This window comes from Lissotriton vulgaris, chromosome 2_1, assembly GCF_964263255.1.
Source record: "Lissotriton vulgaris chromosome 2_1, aLisVul1.2, whole genome shotgun sequence".
In the NCBI taxonomy this organism is placed as follows: Eukaryota; Metazoa; Chordata; class Amphibia; order Caudata; family Salamandridae; genus Lissotriton; species Lissotriton vulgaris.
Window position 1 is genome coordinate 311,044,572 of NC_141687.1, and position 22,768 is coordinate 311,067,339.

The window sequence follows — 22,768 nt, forward strand, 5'->3', positions numbered from 1 at the left end:
GTCAACGTAGAGGATACTGAGTTTTTTAACAATGTTTATTCACATATTCCTCGCATGGGGGCCGATTATGTCTATTTGGGAGTTGATGTTAACTTGACACTTAACCCGGAGCTGGATTGTACTTTGAGCACCGCAGCCACTAAACCACATGCGCGGCGCCCTTTGTGGGGTGTGCTTGAACAATTGGGTCTGGTGGATGCCTGGCGCCACCACTCGGGTGGCGTCTTGGGATACACGCATTACTCTGCACCCCATAACATTTGGACATGCCTTGATTATTGGTGCCTCTCTGCGGCCGCGCTACTATGGCTCAAGAATGTGAAGCATTTACCGTGTACATTGTCCGACCATTTCCCGGTTCTGGTACAGTTGCATGTGCCTAGGGCTGGGGATGTGGAGCGCACATGGCGGTTTCAGGACATGGCCCTACGAGACTCTGTTTTTGCAACTGAGTTGGGGAAGCTATTGTGGAATATTTCCAACTGAACATGGGAACCGTTGACTCCAGGCAAGGGAGGCGTTTAAGGCGTACGTTCGGGTTTTTACATTTCCAAACATGCTGGTGTGCTCAGGGCACTTCGCCTCACACTTGCACAGGTAGAGACTAAGCATGGGCGGAAAATCCGTTACGCTCGCGGATTTTGCGGATTTTCGGGAAATCCGCAATCCGCGAGATTTGCGAATTTCCCGCAAAATCCGCAAATCCGCGAGCAGCGGATTTTGCTCGCGCTGCTCGCACTGTTCGCGTGAGTTCGCGCCCCGCGAATAAGTGCAAAATTGCAGAAATACGATCTTAGCAAAACTGAAAGTAACTACTTACCAGGTTCAAAAGTTCAGGCACATCATTAGTAGCCATTTCCTGTAGTGCTTCCTGAGGGGCCCCTCCAGAGTTCAGTTGCCAGTTGAAACTATTATGTGACCCTGCTCTGAACCTCAGAATAGTTACACATATGCCACAAAGGTCCTGAATTACAGCTAAGGGAGACAAGCAGGAGCCAGGCTGGAAGTTAAAATCCATTAATCAGCCCCTAATTCATTATTGTCAGTTGGGGCAGGGCAGGTGTTGTAACTAATTTTGCAACAATGAAAGCACTTAGCAAGTGCAAAAGATCACTAATCAGGGCGCACTAAGGAAGCAGGTGCCAGCTAAAAAAATATTCTGTGACACATTAATCAGCCCCAAATTAATTCAGGTCACTTGAGGCAGGGAAGGTGTGCTTTGCTTTGCCGAAAATAATGTACACTGGACAACCAGAGGGTGTGGTGATGAAACAGAGGGTGGCATGGGTGGGCCAGAGGGTGGCATGAGTAGTCAGAGAGTGGCAGTGGTGACAGAGAGTGGCAGTGATGAAGAAGAGTGTCCCAAACAGGCTGGACACGTAGAAACAACAAGTTCGCAAAACTTGCGACCCGACAGGTAAGTTCGCAAATTGCGAAATTGTAAAAACCCTCGCGAACTGGCAGAAACACGGGCGAACACAAAAAAAAAAAATCCGCAAATTCGCGGGAATTCGCGGATTTTGCGGATTGCGAATCCGCAAATCCGCAAAATTCGCGGATTGCCAATCCGCAAAATCCGCTCATGCTTAGTAGAGACCAAGCTCCGGGACCTTGACAGTAGCTCACATAAATCGTACCCCTCTGATACGCTTAGGCGTGCTCCTCTGCTAGCCGAGTTCAATGAAGCGGTGGATAGAGAAGCCAACTTTCTAGGTAAATACTAACCCTGGGCGTAGTGCTACACTCCGCCCACGGAGTGTACAAAGTGTTGCCTACTTCGCACTTTACAAAGTAGGCGTAGTAGGCAACTCTACGCACGCTCCGTGGACGGAGCGAAGTTGCCCGCCACCCGCCTCCCTACCGCCCTCTTCGACATGGTTCTATTAATGTAAAATACATTTTAAAGTACATTAAAAGCACTTCTATGCAGCGTCCCGGGGCTCCATCTTCAGATGGCGCTGCGAGTTCTTCTAGCCAAATGCGCATGCGCGGGTGCCCGCGCATGCGCATTTGGGTATTGTCGCTATTGAACTTTGACAATAACATTTTTGCAAAAGCAATTGCCATCAGGCTTGCATTGATTATTGAGGAACACATCTCCCTGGCGCAGTTGGGTTTTATTCCACACAAATCCACGACCCTGAACACACGCACACTGTTCGCCACTCTTAAAAGGCTTTAACCGACTTTACTGCCTGCAGCGGTGCTGTTGAATGCCGAAAAGGCATTCAATTCACTGGAATGGCCTTTCCTATGTACCACCATGTGCTCCCTGGGGATCCCTGAATGGTTTTTGGTGGTGATTAGATTGTTGTACATCCAGCCGATGGCCTGCATCCGCCTCTATGGCACACGGACTAGGGCATTCCCTCTTACCCGTGGGATGTGGCAGGTATGCCCTCTGTCACCCCTCCTTTTTATACTGGCGTTAGATCCACTGCTGCGCCACTTACAAAGTAAACACAGCCACCGCGGCTTACAATTCACGATGGGACCGTTGTTGCTCACACTTTATGCGGATGACATAATATTATATGTGCGTCGCCCTCATGAAAACTTACAACCGTTGCTTGGCGAGGTTACTAGATATGGCACCTTGTCAGGCTTACACATAAATTGGGGTAAATCTGCTCCCGTTGACTGATGCGGTTTGCGCCAGAACCGTGGACTACCCATTAACTTGGTGCGACCATGCGGTTAAATATCTGGGTGTCCATATCCACAGGGACCGGGACCATGTCTTGCAATTGAACTATGGCACAGCAGTCGAGCGGCTTGAAAACAACATAGAGCGTTGGTTGCGACTCGCCCTGTCCATGGCAGGCCAAATAGCCATAATAGAAATGGTGGTGCTCCCACAGTTTTTGTATTTTTTTACAAACATCCCAATCCCTCTTTATAACAGTTTTTTTCCAGATTGCGCACTTTGCTTGGGATGTTGGTGTGGGGTGGGAAACAGCCTCGGGTTGGATGGGACAACTTGGTACTACCATATGAGAGAGGGGGATTTGGCATACCGAACTTGCACATCTACTACTTGGTTGCCTAGGCCAGTTTTGCTCGGCACTGGTATAGCACAGATATCCGGATCCCGTACTATCGGCCCAAGGCGGACTTGGCACTCCCCTGTCACGCGGGTTCACTCAGAATCTGCGTGATATTCAACCTTATCCACCATGAGCTGGGCTTGGCACAAGCTGGCGAAGGTGACTGGCATGAGTGCTCTGTACTGTCACACACTACCTTGGCCGGTAACATCGGATACCTATCCTGCAGGAAGTGCTAGTCAAACGTACACTAGCCTAATTCTGGGTGCATACCTTTGGGGACTTGTTTCCGGGGGGGCACATATTTCACGCACGGAGGACCCTTGATTCGGGGAGGCCTCGGTTTTAGACCACTTTGTGCTTGTGCGCGTACAGAAGGCGCTTCGTGCTCACATTGAGAGTTAACCATTGGCGATCACTGAGTTTCCTCTTTTAACTGGAGTTATTAGCGGAGGGGACGGGAATCACCTTGTTGCTAGACCGTACAAGGGGGTGATAGGATTGCTGCTGAGCAAAGACATGGCGGTGAGGGCTGCCTAGGAGGGCAATCTTGGACATCCCTTAACTGATCGTCAATGGCGGCGTTGTTTTGAGCAAACACGGAGGGTATCCCCGAACCATCGGCATAAATTGTTGCACTTCAAGTTTATGAGGCGGCTATATGTCACCCCCAGTAAGCTACACCGCATTGACCTAGCACGGTCTGACACCTACCCAAAATGTAAGGCCCCGCATGCGGACTTCGCCCACATGACGTGGACATGTCCCAAGTTGGAGGTTTATTGGACATCCATTTTCAGCGAGCTGTTTAAGATGGTTGAACTGGACATAGCACCATCACCTCTCCTTGCCCTACTGGGGCATGTCCATGACCTCTCCAAGTCCCGGCGTCGCTTTGTTGCAATAGCGCTCCTGCTAGCCAAGCATGAGGTGGCCATTAAATGGCCCCACACTTCAGACATGGTTACACAGCATGGCATACTGTAACACCGCCAGCGATACATATGCCCAATTGGAGCCGCTGGCGCTGGACATCTGGCAACCCTTGTTAGTACACCTACAGTTCTCACAGGCACCAACAATACACTAACACGGACACCACAAGCATTGTAGGTTAAAGGGACATAATAGGTGCTGCATCTTGATGTTAAATATGTTGTATAGGACCACTGTGTGTGATGGTAGCCACTGCATGTTTATGACAATTGCTGTACGGTCAACATCGACAGTGTGGACGTCGCTGCATATCATGAGCTATCTGTTGGACATGCACTAGCCACTGGAAACTGTTCTGCTGTTTGTTATGTACCTCTTATGCTACCACAGACTATGTACACCACGATTTGGACCGACTGTCTTTTCGTTTTTTTGTTTCTTGTTTCTGTATGTCTCCTTTTTTGGGGGGGGAAATGCAAATAAACAAATTATAAGAAATAAAAAAGACTGTTCTAAAAATAAGTCTTATCCAACAAGAAGGAAAGATTGTCTAACTCCTTAAACACAATGCCACCTTTGATAACTATACCCGCAGTCAAGGTTATTAAATATATTCTGAGGCATAATATGGATAAAATCATGTAACATATGCAATTAGTATCACCATTCAGTTACCTAACTAGCAACACTACTATGTCTATGTTGTCCAGCAAATTGTAGTTGTATTCTGTATGTACTGTATGCCACAAATCATGCCATCTCTTGCTAAAATTCTCTTGGCATTGTTTTTCTTCCAAATAAAATAAATGCCATATTAAAAGAATAAAAGAATAAAAGGAAGCTTGCATTGGCGTTGCTGCCCCTTGAAATCCCAAAGTGGAAAAATCCCTTTCATTGATCGGCACCCCAACCACAATTATATGTTCTTTAACCTCCCAACCGCAGGTAAAACCCTCAAAGCTACTCCCTTGGACTAGTTGCTTCCATAAGGTCTGTGGACACCTCAGAGCAGCATGTGGGCCGGGGAAACAGAGGACAACCAACCAAATTCCATCATTTTCATCAGACTTCAGAGGGAACACCGACAGCCCCAGAGACTGGTTACTTAGTGGACTGATATCAGATCATTGGTCTGATATCAGATCAACAATGAATCACCAGGTTTCAGATCAGGTGTTCTTTATGATGGCTCATGACGAGAGCAATACATGACATACATGTTTTCATCAAAATGAATTTCAAGGAAAAATCCCTAAGTTTCGATTTCTGAAAATTCCATACTTGGGATCTCTCAAGATGGATGAAGAAAGACCAAGCAAAGAAACTCTCAAATTAAAATGTCAATACTCTTTACTTTTCATGGAAACTCAGGAATAATTCACACGCAGGTCAATAGTGTGAGGGATTGTGGAAGATTTGTATATTTAAAAGAGGATATTTTGTGCTAGACATGGAAGCCAACGCAATGTTTTTTTCCATTCAGCCCAAAGGCCAAAACCATTACCCTAGTGCTATATTTGCAGGAATTATCCATTGAGCACTGGTGGAGATGGATATCTATTGACCATTTCAACAGACAAGCATGTTTTCTCACCCGGTCATGAATTAATACTTTTGTTTAAACATATATCAATAATGCTTAGATGTACTTCTTGTGTCAACTGTATGTATCTATTCTGTCCAATGAAAGAATAAAAAGATATCCAACAGACACCTTTACATTGTCGTCATATCTTAAACAGAATGTGGCATGATTATGTTTTTTCTACATGTATACTATATTTTAACCATCACCCAAGTGCCCCCTTAGTGTCAAACTGATCAACGGGTATTTTTAAAAAATAAACCATTGGAGTTTACTAATCTTTACTTTATAAGAGGATTAGTTAGTGATGGACTATGCAGTTCTTTACACAATTTTTCTATCAATCAACAAAACGACTCCGAGTCCTCATTGGGAGTGCTTGATATTCTGTATTATCAAGCAGCTTCTCATGTAAAGGTCATTTAAATCATTCATTCTTTTAATCACTCTACAAATGTCTTGCAACACTGATGACTCGACATCTCGTGTGGCACATCATTTTCTCTGAGATCTTCATCAGGAAAAGTATCCTACCTACAAATCTTTGTGTATTGAAATAAAGGCTGCAAAAACAACGCTGTGCAATAACATTTACCTTGCGTCCATGGAAAAATCATACTGTTAGAAATTGGGTTTTTTGGTTAACTGGGGTAGGTTCCCTAGGCAAGCAGCAACCACAATCCTAGCCAGGGTGAGACCCTGATTGTATTTGTGCTCATCCTCTGGTAGCTTCGCACAGGGCAGCACATTTAGGGCCCGATGTAGGTAGGGCGTTACCGATCAGTAACGGCCGAAAATACCGATTTTTGGCCCTTACCGATCGGTAAACAGCCATCCAGATGTAGGGAACCCAAAACAGAAATAATCGGACAGTAAACCGAATCGGAATGAGTACCGAATGGGAAAGAATCCGATACGTACATACCGATAATCGGATATGGAACGAATCGGAAAAACACCGATTCGGATGCAAATACCGATTCGGTCCATGTACCGAATCGTTAGTGACACCGAATCGGAAAATCACCGATTCGGTCCAATTCCCGATTCGTTAGTGACACCGAATCGGAAAATCACCGATTCGGTCCCATTACCGAATCGTTAGTGACACCGATTCGGAAAATCACCGATTCGGTCCCATTACCGAATCGTAAGTGACACCGAATCGGAAAATCACCGATTCGGTCCATGTACCGAATCGGTACAAATACCGAATCGGACATGAGCCGAATCGGAAAACATGCCGATTCGTATGAATCTCCGATCGGGAAATTCCCCGATTCCGACAGTTGGGGAGATGTAGGGAGGCACAGAAACACCGAAATCGGCTCGAAATCGGTAGAATTCACTCGGTATTTACCATGGATTGCAATCAGGTGGTAACCAACTCCAACCCATATAAACAGTCCCAAAATGCATTGCAACTTGCAGGATGGCAGCTTTCTATGTCATTGCGAGGCGGCTACGGCTACAGCAGGAAGGACAGAGGGAATGGCTAAGAAATGAACAGGTCTACAGACAGAGGATAACCCTGTTCATGCTCACTGAGGCTGAGATCCTACAGAGATACAGGCTGGACTCTGACACCATACTTGAGCTCATCAGGGACCTTAAGCCATACTTGGACCACCACACCCCAAGGGCACACGCCATCCCTGCGCACGTCCAGGTGCTATGCAGCCTACACCTGGTAGCGTCTGGCAGCTATCAAAGTGGAGTAGCAGCAGCAGGAGGGGTGAGCCAGAGCAGCCTGTCAAGGTTCTTCCACATATTCCTTGACGCCATGATAGACAGGATGGACCAATACATCTCTTTCCCTGCAACCCACGCAGAACTGCTACAAACTAAAGCTGACTTCTACCAGATGGCACAATTTCCCCAAATCATCGGTTGCATAGATGGCACACACATTCCGATTTGCCCACCAGCGGACACCGAATACATATACCGCAATCGGAAATCTACACACACCATCAACGTGCAGGTGATCTGCAATGCCAAGTGCACCATCACAGACCTGGTAGCAAAATTTCCGGGGAGTACCCATGACTCCTATATATTCCAACAGAGCGGCATATATGCACGGCTGATGGCAGGCGAATTTGGAGAAGGATACCTCCTAGGTGAGACACATCATCAGACCCCCATAACACATAGTAGGTAGGTGGAATACATGTATGCATGTGTCTAATGTGACCCCTTTCTCTTCCAGGCGACAGTGCATATGCCCTCCGCTCATTCACACTCACCCCCTACCTCAACCCCTCCACACCCAGCCAAAGGAGGTATAACCGGGCCCACATACGCACAAGGAATGTTGTTGAACGGACCTTTGGCATCTGGAAAAGTAGATTCAGATGCCTGCACAAGAGTGGAGGTGCAAGGCAGTATACCCCCATCACCTGCTGCAAGATCATAGCTGTATGTGCAATGTTACACAACCTTGCGGTCAAGAAGGGCACTGAGGTGGAGTTGTCTGACTACGAGGACTATGACGACGACGAAGCTGTGCCACTGACACAGCCAGCTGGGGTGTGTACGCCAAGTGATGGCAGATACAGACGTGAGGAGATCACGGAGAACTATTTCTGACTGAGTACAGATGCAAAGACAGCTAAATGTTGCTTTGAAAAAAATAAATTTTAATAGTGATGCACCACAGTTACCGCACTGATGTGCATCAAAAAATGGAGATTGTAAACTCAAATAAAGTCCAGGGTTCTGGTTTGCTCATCCCCCCTTGCCAGGCTATTTTTTGGCCCGCTTGCCAGACCCACTGGGGTGTCCCTCGGCCCCCTCCGAATGCCCAGCAGCATCAGCGGATCGCCTGGTGCTCCTCCGTGGCTCTGATGCAGCGCTGGCCGGGCTGCTGCGGCTGCTGCTGTCTCCAGCATCACCCAGGTCCAGGGCAGGATTGGAGGCGGCGTTTGATATTAACATGGCCTCCATGGCCGTGGTGATCCTGGCCATCCCCCTAGTCAGCTCAGCCGTATGCTGACTGAGCACAGATTCTTGATTAGAGCTGCGATGGCACAGTTGTGCGGTCGCCGCTGCAAGGCGGGCCATGGCCCGGTTGAGCACCCGGGCATCCCTCCTGCGCGCAACCTCATGCTCCTCCTGTCTGGCGGATGAGTGGGTGATGGCAGTGGTCAGCCTGCCTAACCCTGCTGCCACCTCCTTGTTGCTGTCCACAACAGCCTGGAAACCCTTCACCAACTCCCCCATCTGCATGTTGTGCTGCAGGAGCTGGCGTTGGCAGGCCATGGTGGATCTGGCCTGTTGGCGCTGGATTTTAACCATCTGTCCCTCCAGGCCCAGGAACACACTGCCCTCCCGTGCTGGTGCAGCAGTGGTGGTGGTGGCACGGCGTCGGGCACTGCTGCTTCCGGCCTGCAGAGTGGGCTGGGGTGCCACTGGTGGGGGTGTGGTGCTGGCCGGTCCCTGAGCCCCTGCTCCCAGGACTGGTTGGACAGGTGGCAAGGCCACGATTGTGGCAGGAGCTGGTGTAGGCGGAATGGTCTGCCTTGTAGGGGAGTTGTCTGGTGAGAATTGCAAGGGGGGTGAGCTGGGCAGTACTGGGGAGTGCACTGCTTGGAAGTCAATGACCAGGTCACCCTCCATTCCTAGCCCTGGGGTGTCTCCTTCCTCCTCCTCCTCCTCCTCCTGGCCAGCCTGGCTGGTGCTCGGCCCTGCGACTGCAGTGTTGGACGTTGCAGCTCCCTCTGCTGTCACAGTAGTTCCGCCTGATGGGGCCCCTAGGTACAAAGAAGCATTTGTAAACTGAGTGCCGATGTATTACAGTCAGTACAATTATGGCATTCCACATGTCCTTGCATCTCCTTACACCGTGTCACCCTGTTTCCTGTCTTGTGATTCTGCACTGACATATTTGGCTAACTTCTGCTGACTACATGTACCATGATGCTTGTCTCTTGTATGTTGGTGACAGTACAGTGCTGGTGTTTGTCTATGCATTGTGTCTAATGGGGAGGTGTCTGGTAGGGTGTGTCATGATGCGCATGCTTCTTACCTGTAGCTGTGGCTCTCGCAGAGCTGTCCAGGGTCCCGATTCCTACGATGCTCTCCCTCTCGATGGTGCTGGAGACAATTTCCTCCAGATCGGTGAGGGGTGGCGCCGGGTTCTGGCCTCCTCCAGTGTGTCCAGCCTGCCTTTGAATGTCAGCCAGCTTCCTCTTCGTGAGGCTGCGGATGTCGTAAAACCTTTTTTTCAGTTCCTCGATGGACCTGGGGGTGACACCCGCAGCATTCACCTTCTGGGCGATGTCGGCCCAGATTCTCCTCTTGGTGCTGTCTGGCACGTTGAGGGACAGCTTGCCAAACAGCTGGCGGTGCACCCTCACCACCTCCTCAACCAGCACCTGAAGTTCGGTGGTGGTGAACTTGGGCTTCCTCTTCTGGGAGGACTTCTGGCTTCCAGACTGATCTGCCATTTTCTCCTGTTCAGTTTGCAACCTCCTTCTCCAACTGCTGCTAACTGTGTGTGTTGGGCTCAGGCAGGCTTTCCAGATACTTCTAGAAACTTCTTAATTAGCTGCACCTGCCAGGGTTGCCACTCCCTGTTTGGGTGGGGGAGGGGGAGCCACCTCATTGGCTGAATCGCCTATTGCCGAATTGGCTTTTACCGATTCGGTAATATCCGATTCGGTGAAATCCGATTCGGTATTATCCGATTCGGTAAAAGCCGAATCGGTTCTTTCAATGCATTCCTATGGGCTTTTTCGCCATGGGTCTATGATTGCCGAATCGGATTTTACCGATTCGGCTTTTACCGAATCGGTATTCGCCGATTCGGGAATATCCGATTCGGTGGTAGACGAATCGGTGATTTCGGATTCGTTGTTGGCCGATTCGGTACTTTCCGATTCGGACCGAGCAGAATCGGAACGTACCGAATCTCATTACCGATGCCGACCGAATCGGTATTCATTCGGTATTTTTTTCCTACATCTCGTTTTCCGATTTCAGAATACCGATTCGGCCCGCCTCGGTATTTTGAAATCGGAAAATCGCGTTTACCTACATCGGGCCCTTAGAGGCTTCTGTGTAAAGTATTTGTACAACACTTCAAACAGTAAAATTGTGAAAACTCCACACGAAAAGATTCCATGCAAGGTTAAAAAAATAGACCTTAACTTATTAAAAAAAAAAAAAAAAAATACCTAAATAACAAAAATCCAACAAGTACAACTTGATTCATAATGTTTTTAGACTGTAAAACAATGCTATGATGCAATAAACGTTTACTTGGGATATATGGTCACCCTGAACCAGGACAAAGTCAAAAGTTCAGGCCAACCGCAATAGAGCATCGGTTGGATACAGCAAATCAGTGAGGCCCGTTAAACAAAGTACCTTGATCTGGACCGTTTCGACTTCAAAGAAGATGCGGGATGCAGTAGATGTCGATCCTCGCAATGACAGAGAGTTGCTGCCCTGATCCGCGCAAAAGTGAAGATGCAACATCTCCAATGAGTGCAGGGGCTGTGATGCAGAATTCTTGGTATCATCGTTGAGGCTGTTGTCGATGGAGACACAAAGACACAGGAAGCATGCAGTCCTGGCTCCAAAGACAATGCGTCAGTCAAAACACTGGGGCAGTGCACTAGTTCTGATTCACCCAATGGAGCAGATGCACTGGTTGAAGAGAGAATGCATGGGTGTGCTGTAGCAAGCACCTTAGGCCACACTTCCAAGGGTCCAGGACTGGGGGTGGTACTACTTGGCAGGGCAGACTCACAGATGGAAGAGACTACGTGCAGATGCAGGTAGGCTGTAAGTCTGTTATGTCTCTGAGACTTCAGATCAGGAGGCAAGCCAGCAATCCCTTGGAGTCACTCTGGATTTAAGTGATTCAGGTCCAGTCCTTCTCACCCAGGCAAGGGAACAGCTGGCCAGCAGGTCAGCACAGCAAAGTAGAAGTTCAGCAAAACAGCAGTGGACTGGAGTGGTAGTCCTTAAGCAGCACAGCTCCTACTTCCTGGTAGATGCTTCACAGGTCCAGAATTATACTGATGTGGTGGTGTCAGAGTTCCAGTACTTAAACCCAACTTTGTTATTGAAGTGACGGAGACTTCAAAGACAGACCTTTGAAGTGCACAGAGGTCTCCCCTTCCTGCACTGGCTCCAGACTCAAAACTGAGGGGTATGCAGATCTATGTGTGGGGTCAGGAACTAGCCTATTCAGGTGTAAGTGAGGATGGCTCTAGCTCCTCTCTCCCATCCTGCTAAAACTGTGTTTGCAGCACTGGAGGCTCTTTGCGATCATTATCTGATGCACTGAGAACTCCGTTAGGCATGATCACAGTATTTGAATCACATATGATTTTGATTTTCATCACATTTGCTTTGTAAACATTTTTTGCATAATGTTTCATGATTAAGTATTTATGTATTGTTGACAATATAGATTTAATTTATTTCTGTATTCACATGTGAGCATTGTCTATGGCACACATACTTTTTTACAGGTGTGTGGGTTGATTAGGTATTCAGTTTGTTTATGCTTCACTGGGGAGGATTTTACTACTCAAAGGTGCCATGCACTGCATGTTTATAGTTTTTTTTGTTTTGTTCACAAGCGTGGGCTGGTTGAGGCATGTGAAGGTAATTAATTGCACAGGATCCTAGTTTTCACCTGGGTACATTTGTAAATATCTACCAGTGGGGCTGTTTGTCTGTGGTCATCTATGGATGGTTTGATACATGGTGTGTATAATATTTATCATCAGTTCTCTCATGAGTCATAAGAGTATTCTGTGCTGCATACCTGATGAGCATATTTGGTTTCATTGCCTTATTTCATTGTATATTCTAGGTTGAGTGAGGTTTCATTTGATAGCACATCATTTATTTTTTAGTGATCATTGGTCTCACACATGTGTTGTGTGTTTACACAGCATGTGGGTAAGGTTGTATTTTATTTTACTGGATTTTACTTTGCTGTGTCACCTTTTTTTGTGGAGTTTCATGTGCACTTTTGGGTTGTTTGAAGTGGGGTTTGTCATTGGATTGATCTGGGTCACAAATGAGTGGTTACGGGCAGGATTGTCATTTTAGATTTGATGCTAAAAAGCTACACTGCCTTAGGCGTAATTGTGGTATGTGGTATGATTCATTTATGTTTCTATTTTATTATTCATTTGCTATGCTGTTGGGTTCTTGTTTTACCATCTTGTGTTTTAATTACCCCTGATGAAGGGAATTATCTCTAAATGCATTGGGTACACATTTTAGAATCTGTTTCATTCGGAATATTGAACCCCCATGTGCTGCTGAGAAAAGCTTGGATTGGCATCTCTGAAAATATTGTGATTAAAAATTAATGAAGCATGAAAAAATATGGATTGAAAATTGAGAACTTTAGGATTAAAAATTGAAAAATGATAAACTGGTTGAAGATTTTGGATTCATATATATACATGTGGCTGTGCGTTTTGTTAGAGGTTTATCCTGCCAGGTCGACATGGCAGTGTAAACTGCGCACACTGGCTTTGCAATGGGTGGGCTGAGACATGGTTAGAGGGCTACTTAGGTGGGTGCAACACACAGTGCTTCAGGCTTGGGAGTTCATGCTGGACTGTTCACATGAGGAGCAGGGTCAAGATTGATTTGCATATGGCTGAGTCCAAACTGGGGTAGCGTAGTGAGTAAAAGAACTATGGATTTTACACACATCTCTTGACTGGGGGTGAATTTTTGATTCATTCAGAATTTCGTCCATCATTTGTTGCTGCAGCACATTCCACCCTAAGTGGGATGGGTATGCGCTGGTCTGCCACTGGTTTTAAGCTAGCCGGGATGGTGAGGGGTGTTACCCTGAAACTGTGCCCAGCATGCTTGTTTCCAGTCCAGAGAGTACCCAGCTTGGCAGTTCGGGCTGGACTGTTCCGATGAGTAGGAGGGTCAAGACTGATTTGCATATGGCTGGGTCCAAACTGGGGGGGCGTAGAGAGCAAAAGAATGATGGATTTTACACATATCTCTTGACTGGGGGTGAATGTTTGATTCATTCAGCATTTTGTCCATCATTTGTTGCCTAAGCAGGCACACTAGTAGTATTTAATTTACAGGCCTGAGGCACATGTAGTGCAGTTTATGAGGGACTCATAAGTAAATTAAATATGACAATTTGGGTTAAGGTAATATTACCATGCTTAGGGGAGAGAGCACAGGCACTTTAGCACTGGTCAGCAGGGGGAAAGTTCACAGAGTCATAAAAGCAGAAAGAACAAGGTTAGGTCTAACATGAGTTCCCCCATTGAGGAAAACGACCTTTACAATGCAGTCAAAACATTGCAATACATTTACTTCGCTGTCATTACAACGCAAGTCGTTATAACGACTTGTGCTGGATGGTACTCTAGACAAAGGACTAGTGTGATTTACTATTCCAACACCTTCCCCACTGTTACGTAGTCTGGAGTTGGAATAGTAAATCATACTATCCTAAGTCCAACGCCCTCGCGCAAGTCGTTGTAAAGACTTGCGTTGTGAAAACCGCAATGTAAAGTACCTAAGTATTCGCGTTGTATACATCCCCCCATAGAAAGTGGGAAGAGCTGTGATGTGATGTGATGTGAGAGAGATTTATATAGCACACGAATGCCCAAGGGCGTCTAGGCGCTCATAGCAGCAGAAGAAAGGCCTGATTTCCTGGAATGGGTCAGTTAGATTGAGTTGGTTAGTTTGAGAAAAGCCATGTCTTTAACAGCTTTCTGAATCCAAGTAATGTTGGACAGCTCTTGATATTTATTGGAAGAGAATTCCATAGTTTTGCTGTCCCCAGGACAAAGCTTCTCCGCCCCAGTTGGCCTTCCTGTATTTTGGCGTTTGAAGAAGTTTGCTCTGAGCTGAGCGGAGATGTCTGGGAGGGTGGTACCAGGTAAGATGTTGTTTCAGAAAGACTGGGCCCATATCATGTAGTGCCTTATTTGCCAGGCAGAGAGCCTTAAAGTCTATTCTCTTTTTCATGGGGAGCCAATGGAGTTTTTTAGGCCTTCTGAGATGGGCTGAAATTTAGCAATGTTCAGTATTACTCTTGCAGCTGCATTTTGAGCCCGCTGGAGCTTGGCCAGATGTTGTTTTTGGATGCCTAAGTATAGAGCATTTCCGTAGTCCAGTTTAGACAGTGCTAAAACTGTGACTAGCGTTTTTACTGCCTCTGGAGGAATGAAGGTGCGTATTTTTTGTATGGATTTTAACCTCAGGAATGTCATTGATACGACTTTGTTGACCTGATGTTGAAAGGACAGTTTGTCATCAAAGATGACGCCCAGGTTCCTCACTTTTTGAATTGGGTTGGGGAGCGCACCCATGTTATGTGGCCACAAGTTCTGAGCCCAAAAAGAAGGGTCTGATCCGAATAGCAGAACCTCCGTTTTAGAGGTGTTTAGCTTCAGACAATTCGATCCCATCCATAGGTTTATGTGGTGCATACATTGTCTAAAGTTATCTGCTGTGTCTTTAGGTCTGCTTGAGATTGATACCACAATTTGGGTATCATCGGCATAAGATATTAATTTAAACCCGTGTTTTCTGATGATGTAGGCTAGAGGCGTTACATAAAGATTGAACAACGTAGGACTCAGTGCGGAGCCCTGCGGCATTCCACAAGGGAGCATAGATTCCTCTGAATGGGAATTGCCGATCTGGACATATTGGTTTCTGTTGTTCAGATAGGATTTGACCAATTTTAAGGCAGAGTTCTTAAGTCCTGCTTCTTCGATCCGTTTGATTAGTATAAAATGGTTCACGGTGTCAAAAGCCGCCGACAAGTCCAATAGGATTAAGGCGGCTCTGGCTCCTGTGTCTAGAATTGCCCGGATTTCTTCAGTTGCCGTGACCATGGTGGTTTCTGTGCCGTGCCCTTGTTGGAAGCCATACTGGGAGGAGTCCATTATGTCTGCCGAGGAGATGAAGGCTGTTAATTGAGAGTTGAGCACTTTTTCCAGTACTTTAGCTGGAAAAGGGATTCTGGCTATCGGCCTGTAGTTACTGGGTTCATTGGGATCTGTGTTGGCCTTTTTTAATAGAGGCAGGATTGACACTGTTTTCTATGCATCAGGAAAGATGCCAGAGGTTATTACTTTTTTGTAAAGTGGGCTAAGTTGTTCGCTTAAAGTCTCTGGTGCCATGTGAAAAACCATGGGTGGACATGGGTCTGATGGTGCTCCAGATTTAATAAATTGGATAGTTTGAGTGGTTAATTCAATGCTTAGTGGATCAAACGAGTCTAGGATGAATTTGGGGGGTAGAGATTTTGAAGCGGAGATGGTTGTTATGTCACCATCTTCGTCTGAGAGAGACTTAAAGATGGTGAGCACCTTGTCCTTGAAATATCCTGCAAGTTGATTGCAAAAAGCCTCACTGGTGTTTGTTACTAGTGGTTCTGGGAGTTTGATAATTCCTTTAATGTTAAGAATAGTTCTTTACTGGAATTGCCTGCTTGTTGTATTTTACTAAGTAGTTTTACTTTTCTTGTCCATTATCATTTTTTTAGAAGTGTTCTGTGATTGGGCATATATTTCTCTGTCTGCCGTAGTGGAGTTGCTTCTCCATCGCCGCTCGGCTTTTCTACAAATCTGCCTATAGCTAGTCAACCCCTCAGGAGTTCTCTTAACCAAGGCAGAATAATCTGGAGAGACCATCAACATTGGCATAGTCTGACCCCTGGCCATGCTCCACAGTAACGTCCATTCCCTGTAGGGAGATGGACCACCTCAACGGTTTGGAATTGTCACCCCTCATCTGTATGAGCCATCAGAAAGTGAGTCCCAAACAGGTATGGTGCCAACTTTTTCAGTGGCACAAGCATGCTCCAGGGCCACTAGTAGCATTTAATTTACGAGCCCTGGGCACAGCATGTGCATTTTACTAGGGACATATAAGTAAACTAAATATGCCAATTGGGGGTGAGCCAATATTACCATATTTAGAGGAGAGAGCACATGCACTTTAGCTCTGGTTAGCAGTCGTAAAGTACCCAGGGCCTCATTTATGAAAAGTGACGCATCGCTGGGAGAAAACAGCGATGCGTCACTTTTCATTGCGCCATCCTTGCGACATCAATGATACGTCATATTTACAGTATGACGCATCATGTCGCAAGGAGTTACAGATACGTCAGTATTTCTGACGTATCTGTAAGCGCAAAAGTGACGCATTGCTGGAGTGTGTCACAAAAGTGACGCAACTCCTGCAAAGGGCCTGCACCAGTCTTACGCCTGCTGTGAGGCAGGCGCAAGATTTTGACGCAACGGCGTCCTAAAAGTGACGCAGTGCAATCTCATAGATTTCACTGCGTCACTTCTACGACCCTTCCTTGCGTCAATACGCCCCCCTTGCATACATTATACCTGGCGCAGGTATAATGTGGCGCAGGGGTTTACAAAGTGACGCATCTACCTAGATGCGTCACTTTGTAAATATCGCGCAACAAGGCGCATTTTTTACGCCACTGGTGCGTCACAAAAAGTGTAAAAGCGTAAAAGTGACGTAGGGCCTCATAAATGAGCCCCCTAAATTCCTAAAGACAACAAAAACAAAATCAGCAGAAAGGTGAGCAGGAAGGCACAATGTTTGGACGGGACCGTGCAGAAAGGCCATTCCCAACACACACCAAATGTTGTTTGTTCTTAATTGAGGTAGGGACAACCTCCCCTACACTGATTGATATAAATATTTGCATGCTATACGGTACAAAATATACTTAAAGTATAAGAGAAAATCACTATAGAGGTGCAAGTGCATGTGCATTGGGACTGAAACAGCCAATCTTTTGATGCCAAGGCTTCCCCCCCAGCCAATAGCACCATTGCATCCAAAGCTGATACAATTTCTGAGTGAATAGGATCAATGACTTCCGATTTTAAATTCAAAACTGACAAAATCACTGGGCACCTCTGCCACTGGCAGACCTCTGCAGGTGGACCATCTTTCCTGGCTGCGTGGCATTGTAGCAGATTGCTATTCTTGTCACCTTAGGGAATGAAACAATGGGTGTTTCAATGGAATATTTCTCGCAAACTGGACAGGACCCGTTAATGTGGATTTCCTTGCTTTCAGTCTAGACCAGTGAGTACATTCTTGGCATCGCAACTTGTGTGCATTTACGATGGATTGGGGATGATTTGAAAGGAACCAAAAAGTCTGGTGAATGCAGCTTTACTTTTCTGTTTGAGAGCATGCCCAAGAAAGATGTACCATAACGTTTGCCTTTTGTAATGTTAGCCTTCCTTCCTTTCCGTGAAATATAAATTCCCCCCAAGCAATGGATATAAGATCATGATTTTATTGAAGACAAAAATGCAAATCTAATTCCCGTACTTGTTCTACCCCCATAATATGCTTGATCTGGGGTCACATTATAGATAGAATGCACTATGCTCTGTGGTGCACTGTTAAGTGTAGAACAGGACAGTGCATCATGTGACAGAAAATGTGCTATTCACAGTTCAAGTGCAAACTTTTGCCTGCATTTTTAAATGCATTAGTGAAAGGCATAATGGCTGATTGAAGCACTAGTCAATCTTTCACTGACGGAGTCAAACTGTCCTTATTTTTAAAGGGGGGCAGGAATCCCCCTGCAGGTATGTGCTGCCAATGACTGTACCTGCTGGCAGGGGAAAGCCTGGCCTGTCTTTACGAACTCGTACCTCATTTCAAAGAGTATCTTTGGGGGCCCCCAATGTGCCACCTCTCTGTGGGTCACAGCTAATGCACCTGCTGAGGACCTCTTTGCCTCTAGCCCACATCTGTAAAATGGGAGGGGCATAAGGGTAATTGGTTCTCATTTAAATGGGGTCTCACTCACATGCAAATGAAAGAGCAACCCTTTGAGATTGTGCCGGTACACAATTAGCGTCAATGCGATCCATAATAAAAAATGGGTAGCCCAAGCACCTCCATCCCTTTCTGTAATCCAAAAGTGCTCTAGGGAAGAAAACATTGCATATTATGGCCCTGATGAGCTGCTGTTCACAGAACTACTGGCTGTCACTGAAAATTAGATATATTTCAGTTTTTGGATTCAATGCTGAGTGTTAAACCTCCTGTGTAATTAAATGATATCTTATCTTCTGTGGTCTCATTGTGCAACGAACCAAGAGAGTTGATACTCAGATAGTTTTTTTTCTTGGTAGCTTTCTGATGTCACATTTGGTGCCACTAATTGGTGTGTGATCAATTTTTCTACCTGGGAGTACAACAAAAAACAAACTTTACATATGTCTGCTTCCATGTCTTTAACAAGATCGCAATAGCCAACCAGAGCTAACGATGAACTGGACTATCACCCCAACATCAGAGTACTTTACATATTTTGTCTTTTAATCTAAGTTAACCTAAATTGTTTGTTTTGCATTACAGGTTAGCAGGTGACTTTGTACTAATCTGTATTCCAGTCCTACTGGTAAGTTTCTGTTCATAAACGTATTTGATCCTAAAAGATTTATTGTAATGGAATTAGAAATCAATAAAATAAGATATTTTGTTTATACCTCAATATCTAGGAGCTATCACCTACCCACAACTCATTATTTCACGTGTCACAAATCGACAAGCAGTGACTTATGAATTAAATTACGCTACTCTACCCATTTAATCACAATGCCACTACCACTAAAAGACATACCATATCAGTTAATTGATCAATCATGGTTGGTGAAGTGCAACTCCTCACTTGTGAGGGTCTCGAGGCACTGGAGGGGGGGCAAATCCATAGAGTGATGGGGTCATCCAAATAGCCGGGTCTTGAGGCCCTTCCTGAAGAGGGGCAATATAGGGAATTGCAGGAGGTGGATGGATAGGGGGTTCCAGGCTTGGGCTGCGAGGGAGGAGAAGGACTTTCCTCCCATACTAGTCATGATGATATAGGAGACCATGGCCAGGGAGAGCTGGGCTGATCAGCGGTGTCTTGGAAGCTGAGGTGATTGTTGGATTCACTGAGTGATTATGGTACCATAGGTCTCTGTGGCAGAACTGAACCAATTTGCCTGTGATCAAAGTCCCCATCAAGGGTTAGTGGAAGGGGGCTCACTGCTGAACTGCATCCTGATGAAACAGAAGTCAATGCTTACGAGTGATGCTTATCAATGTTTATAACATTCATAACCTAGACTAAGGTGATAACTAGTTTATTTCAGAGGATACTTGTTGAATCATAAAAAAGTGAGTGCATTTCGTTTGGACAAATGGGTGCATAATATGGGTGGCAAGTTATCTTTCTGAGTCGCCGCATGTTCGGGGCATTAAAGATTGCCCAGAAATGCTAACATCCATTTGGTGTAATATACAAACTGTTTAACCCACTCAAACACTAAACAGAGTAAAGATAACATCAATGGGAGTTTCAGAAAATGTCCATATTTGGGGTGATCTATACAAGAAAGTGGAATGAAGCAAAACTTACCATGCCACATACCTAATGGAATTAAGCTATTTCAAAAATGTATGAAACGCAGTGGCGCTGGAACAAGAAGTTCCGGGCAATATGGGGCTGCAGCACCCCCAGCATAACCTTGCAGGAGTTCTAAATGAAAATGGTAAATAAATGATCTATCAATTTTGCTTGCATCTTGTAGTATTTGCTACACATGATCAAATACCAAGCAATGTCTTCTGACAATTGTTTCTTAATCTTTTTTTAACATAGAGACTGGTGTTTACTTTTAGTGTTTCTTACTGCAAAGTGAGTTAATTTTGCCAGCAAGTGACCATTCCCCTAGAGTAAGGAGAATGAGAAGGGAGAGGGCTGCAGAAGCTCAAATATTTCCCAACACACAACAAAAGTGGAATGCAAGAATGGAATACAAATATTTCAGCTGCATGTAAAGAGTAACTGAAGTGTATTGTTTTTTTCTATTTCTGAATTATCACGGATACAAAGATTTTAATGAGATCAAAACACATCAAGATACTTTGGGGCAGATTTACAAGCCCCTTGCGTCACTTTTACGCTGCTGTTGCGTCACTTTTGTGACACAACAGCGGCGTAAAAAATGCAGCAAATTTACTAAGTGACGCATCTAGGGAGATGCATCACGTTGTAAAGCCCTGCGTGACATTATACCTGGTCAGGTATAATGTATGCAGGGTAGGCGTTCCCATGCAGAAAAGCCTCTTAAAAGTGATGCAGTGAAATCTACAAGATTTCACAGCGTGACTTTTAGGAGGCCACTGCGTCGCAACCTTATGCCTGCTTGAAGCAGGCGTAAGGAGTGACACAGTGTATTGGAAATAGGCCACAAGACGCATTGCTGAAGTTGCATCGTGCTTGCGACACTATTCCAGTAATGCGTGACTTTTCCACCAACAGATGAGTCAGGATTTCTGACGCATCTGTCTATCCTTGCGCCATAGTGCACCGTATTGTAAATACGGCGCATCTATGGTGGTGCAAGGGTTTTTCACTCAGGCAAAGGGAAACTGACGCATCTATACAGATGCATCACTTTCGTGTAAATATGCCCCCAAGTTTGTGTGATAAATATTCACAGAAACCAAATTTCTACAAGTTATTGCTTTTGTATTGCAAATTGAATAGCTTTTTCAAGAGGACATTTCAATGTAAAATGTGCTCTCTGTATGTGGTAGTACCCTATCACTCCACGATGTACTCCTTTAAATGGGACAATGTGCTCTAAAATGCACCACTGGACACATACTAGTGTGCTACTATATGTCTCCTGATGGACATGTTATTTGCTACACTTGACCTTTATGTAGTGCTTTGATGTTTCACAAACTCTGTGACTTTGATGACATAGCATTGACAGCAGCACTCTGAAAATTGTTCCAGCACCATTGGTAAAACATACTTCAGTTCTATATTGCTTATAGATGCTGGCTTCCACATGTGGAGATTTGTGTCATGAGACTTGCCTATCAAATCTGTACCATGAACCATGTATGTATTCATTTTTTCGTTCTTACAAAATGGACCTAAGTTGTTGATCACACGAGCTGCCTCCATCTGAGACATGTATCTGTGAGACAGGTGGATCACTAGAATACAGTCCAGTTAAAACCATGCATTGAACACTGGTGAGTACTTTCTGATGAAATTCAAGGGTAAGCTTGGGAAGAATTTTATTTATGCCACTGTAATGCATACAGTTTCTGGAATTTTTAGTTATGATTGTTACATGAAATTCCTGAAATTGCATCATTACAGCAGTTGCTTTATAACTCCGCCATTCACCACAAAAATAAAGCCCAGATGCACAGGAAAAACATGAACAATGACAACATTAATGCTCTATTACTTACCAATAGTCTTCATTACTCCGGGTCCCGTTGTTCTCGTCCCAATCAGTTACAAAGTGGAGATAACCATCTTTTGACAGAAAAAAAGACAAGAGGAATGCTGGGACCATAATACTGCCCCTCCCACCGGGAATACATAAGCAGTACTAACACATCATCCCGCCTGTACAACCAAGCCCCCAGAGGAAGGCCGGCCGCCCGGTAGGGAGGGAGGGGTTTATGAATGGGACGAGGACAACGGGACACGGAGTAATGAAGATTACCGGAAAGTAATAGAGCATTACCCACAGGTCCCTTATGTTCTCGTCCCATTCTGTTACAAAGTGGAGAGTACCAAAGCAGAAAACCGGCCTTCCGAACCCACAAGCGCACCCAGGAATCCACACCAAACGCAGCAATCCAAGGGAGCACAGAAAAGTGGGGAACCTCAGGAAGCAACCGGCCAGCAACCCCGCACAGGACCGCAGGGACTCAAACAAGGACCGGAAACCACCAAGAAAAAACGGAAGGCCAGAGCCACAACAAGGAGGCCGCCAACCAGAAAAACCAGAGACGGAGCAACCAGGTCAAAAACCACCATACAAGGAGGAACAGACCTGAACCACCAGGAAGGCACACAGGACCCGGCAGCCTCACAGACACCGAGCAACCCCGACCAATCTGGAGAAGGCCAAAGAAAGAAGTAAAGGCCAGACAACAGTGTGCAGACACAAGCACAGAGACCAACAAGGAACGAGGGAAGCACAGATCAGACACAGGGCCACCGCACAAAACCAAAGGAACCGATCCCCAGAGAGACCAGAGGACGAACCTAACCCCGCAGAAGAGGTACAGGCCACAGTAAAGAAAGGACAGCACCACCAGGACCGACAAAGACCCCCACAGCCCAGAGGGAGTAGCCACAGCGAGAGGCCAG

The 22,768-nt window shown here is 45.8% G+C and overlaps 1 protein-coding gene across 1 annotated transcript in view; it reads left to right on the plus strand.

Annotated features, from left to right (window-relative positions):
* Positions 1-22,768, plus strand: part of LOC147730244 (multidrug and toxin extrusion protein 2-like) — a 1,772,530-nt gene that overhangs the window by 524,648 nt on the left and 1,225,114 nt on the right. The window contains exon 5 of the mRNA XM_086958534.1: positions 18,955-18,997. Within this exon, the coding sequence (XP_086814660.1) occupies positions 18,955-18,997 (43 nt within the window). The remainder of the gene's footprint in view (positions 1-18,954; positions 18,998-22,768) is intronic.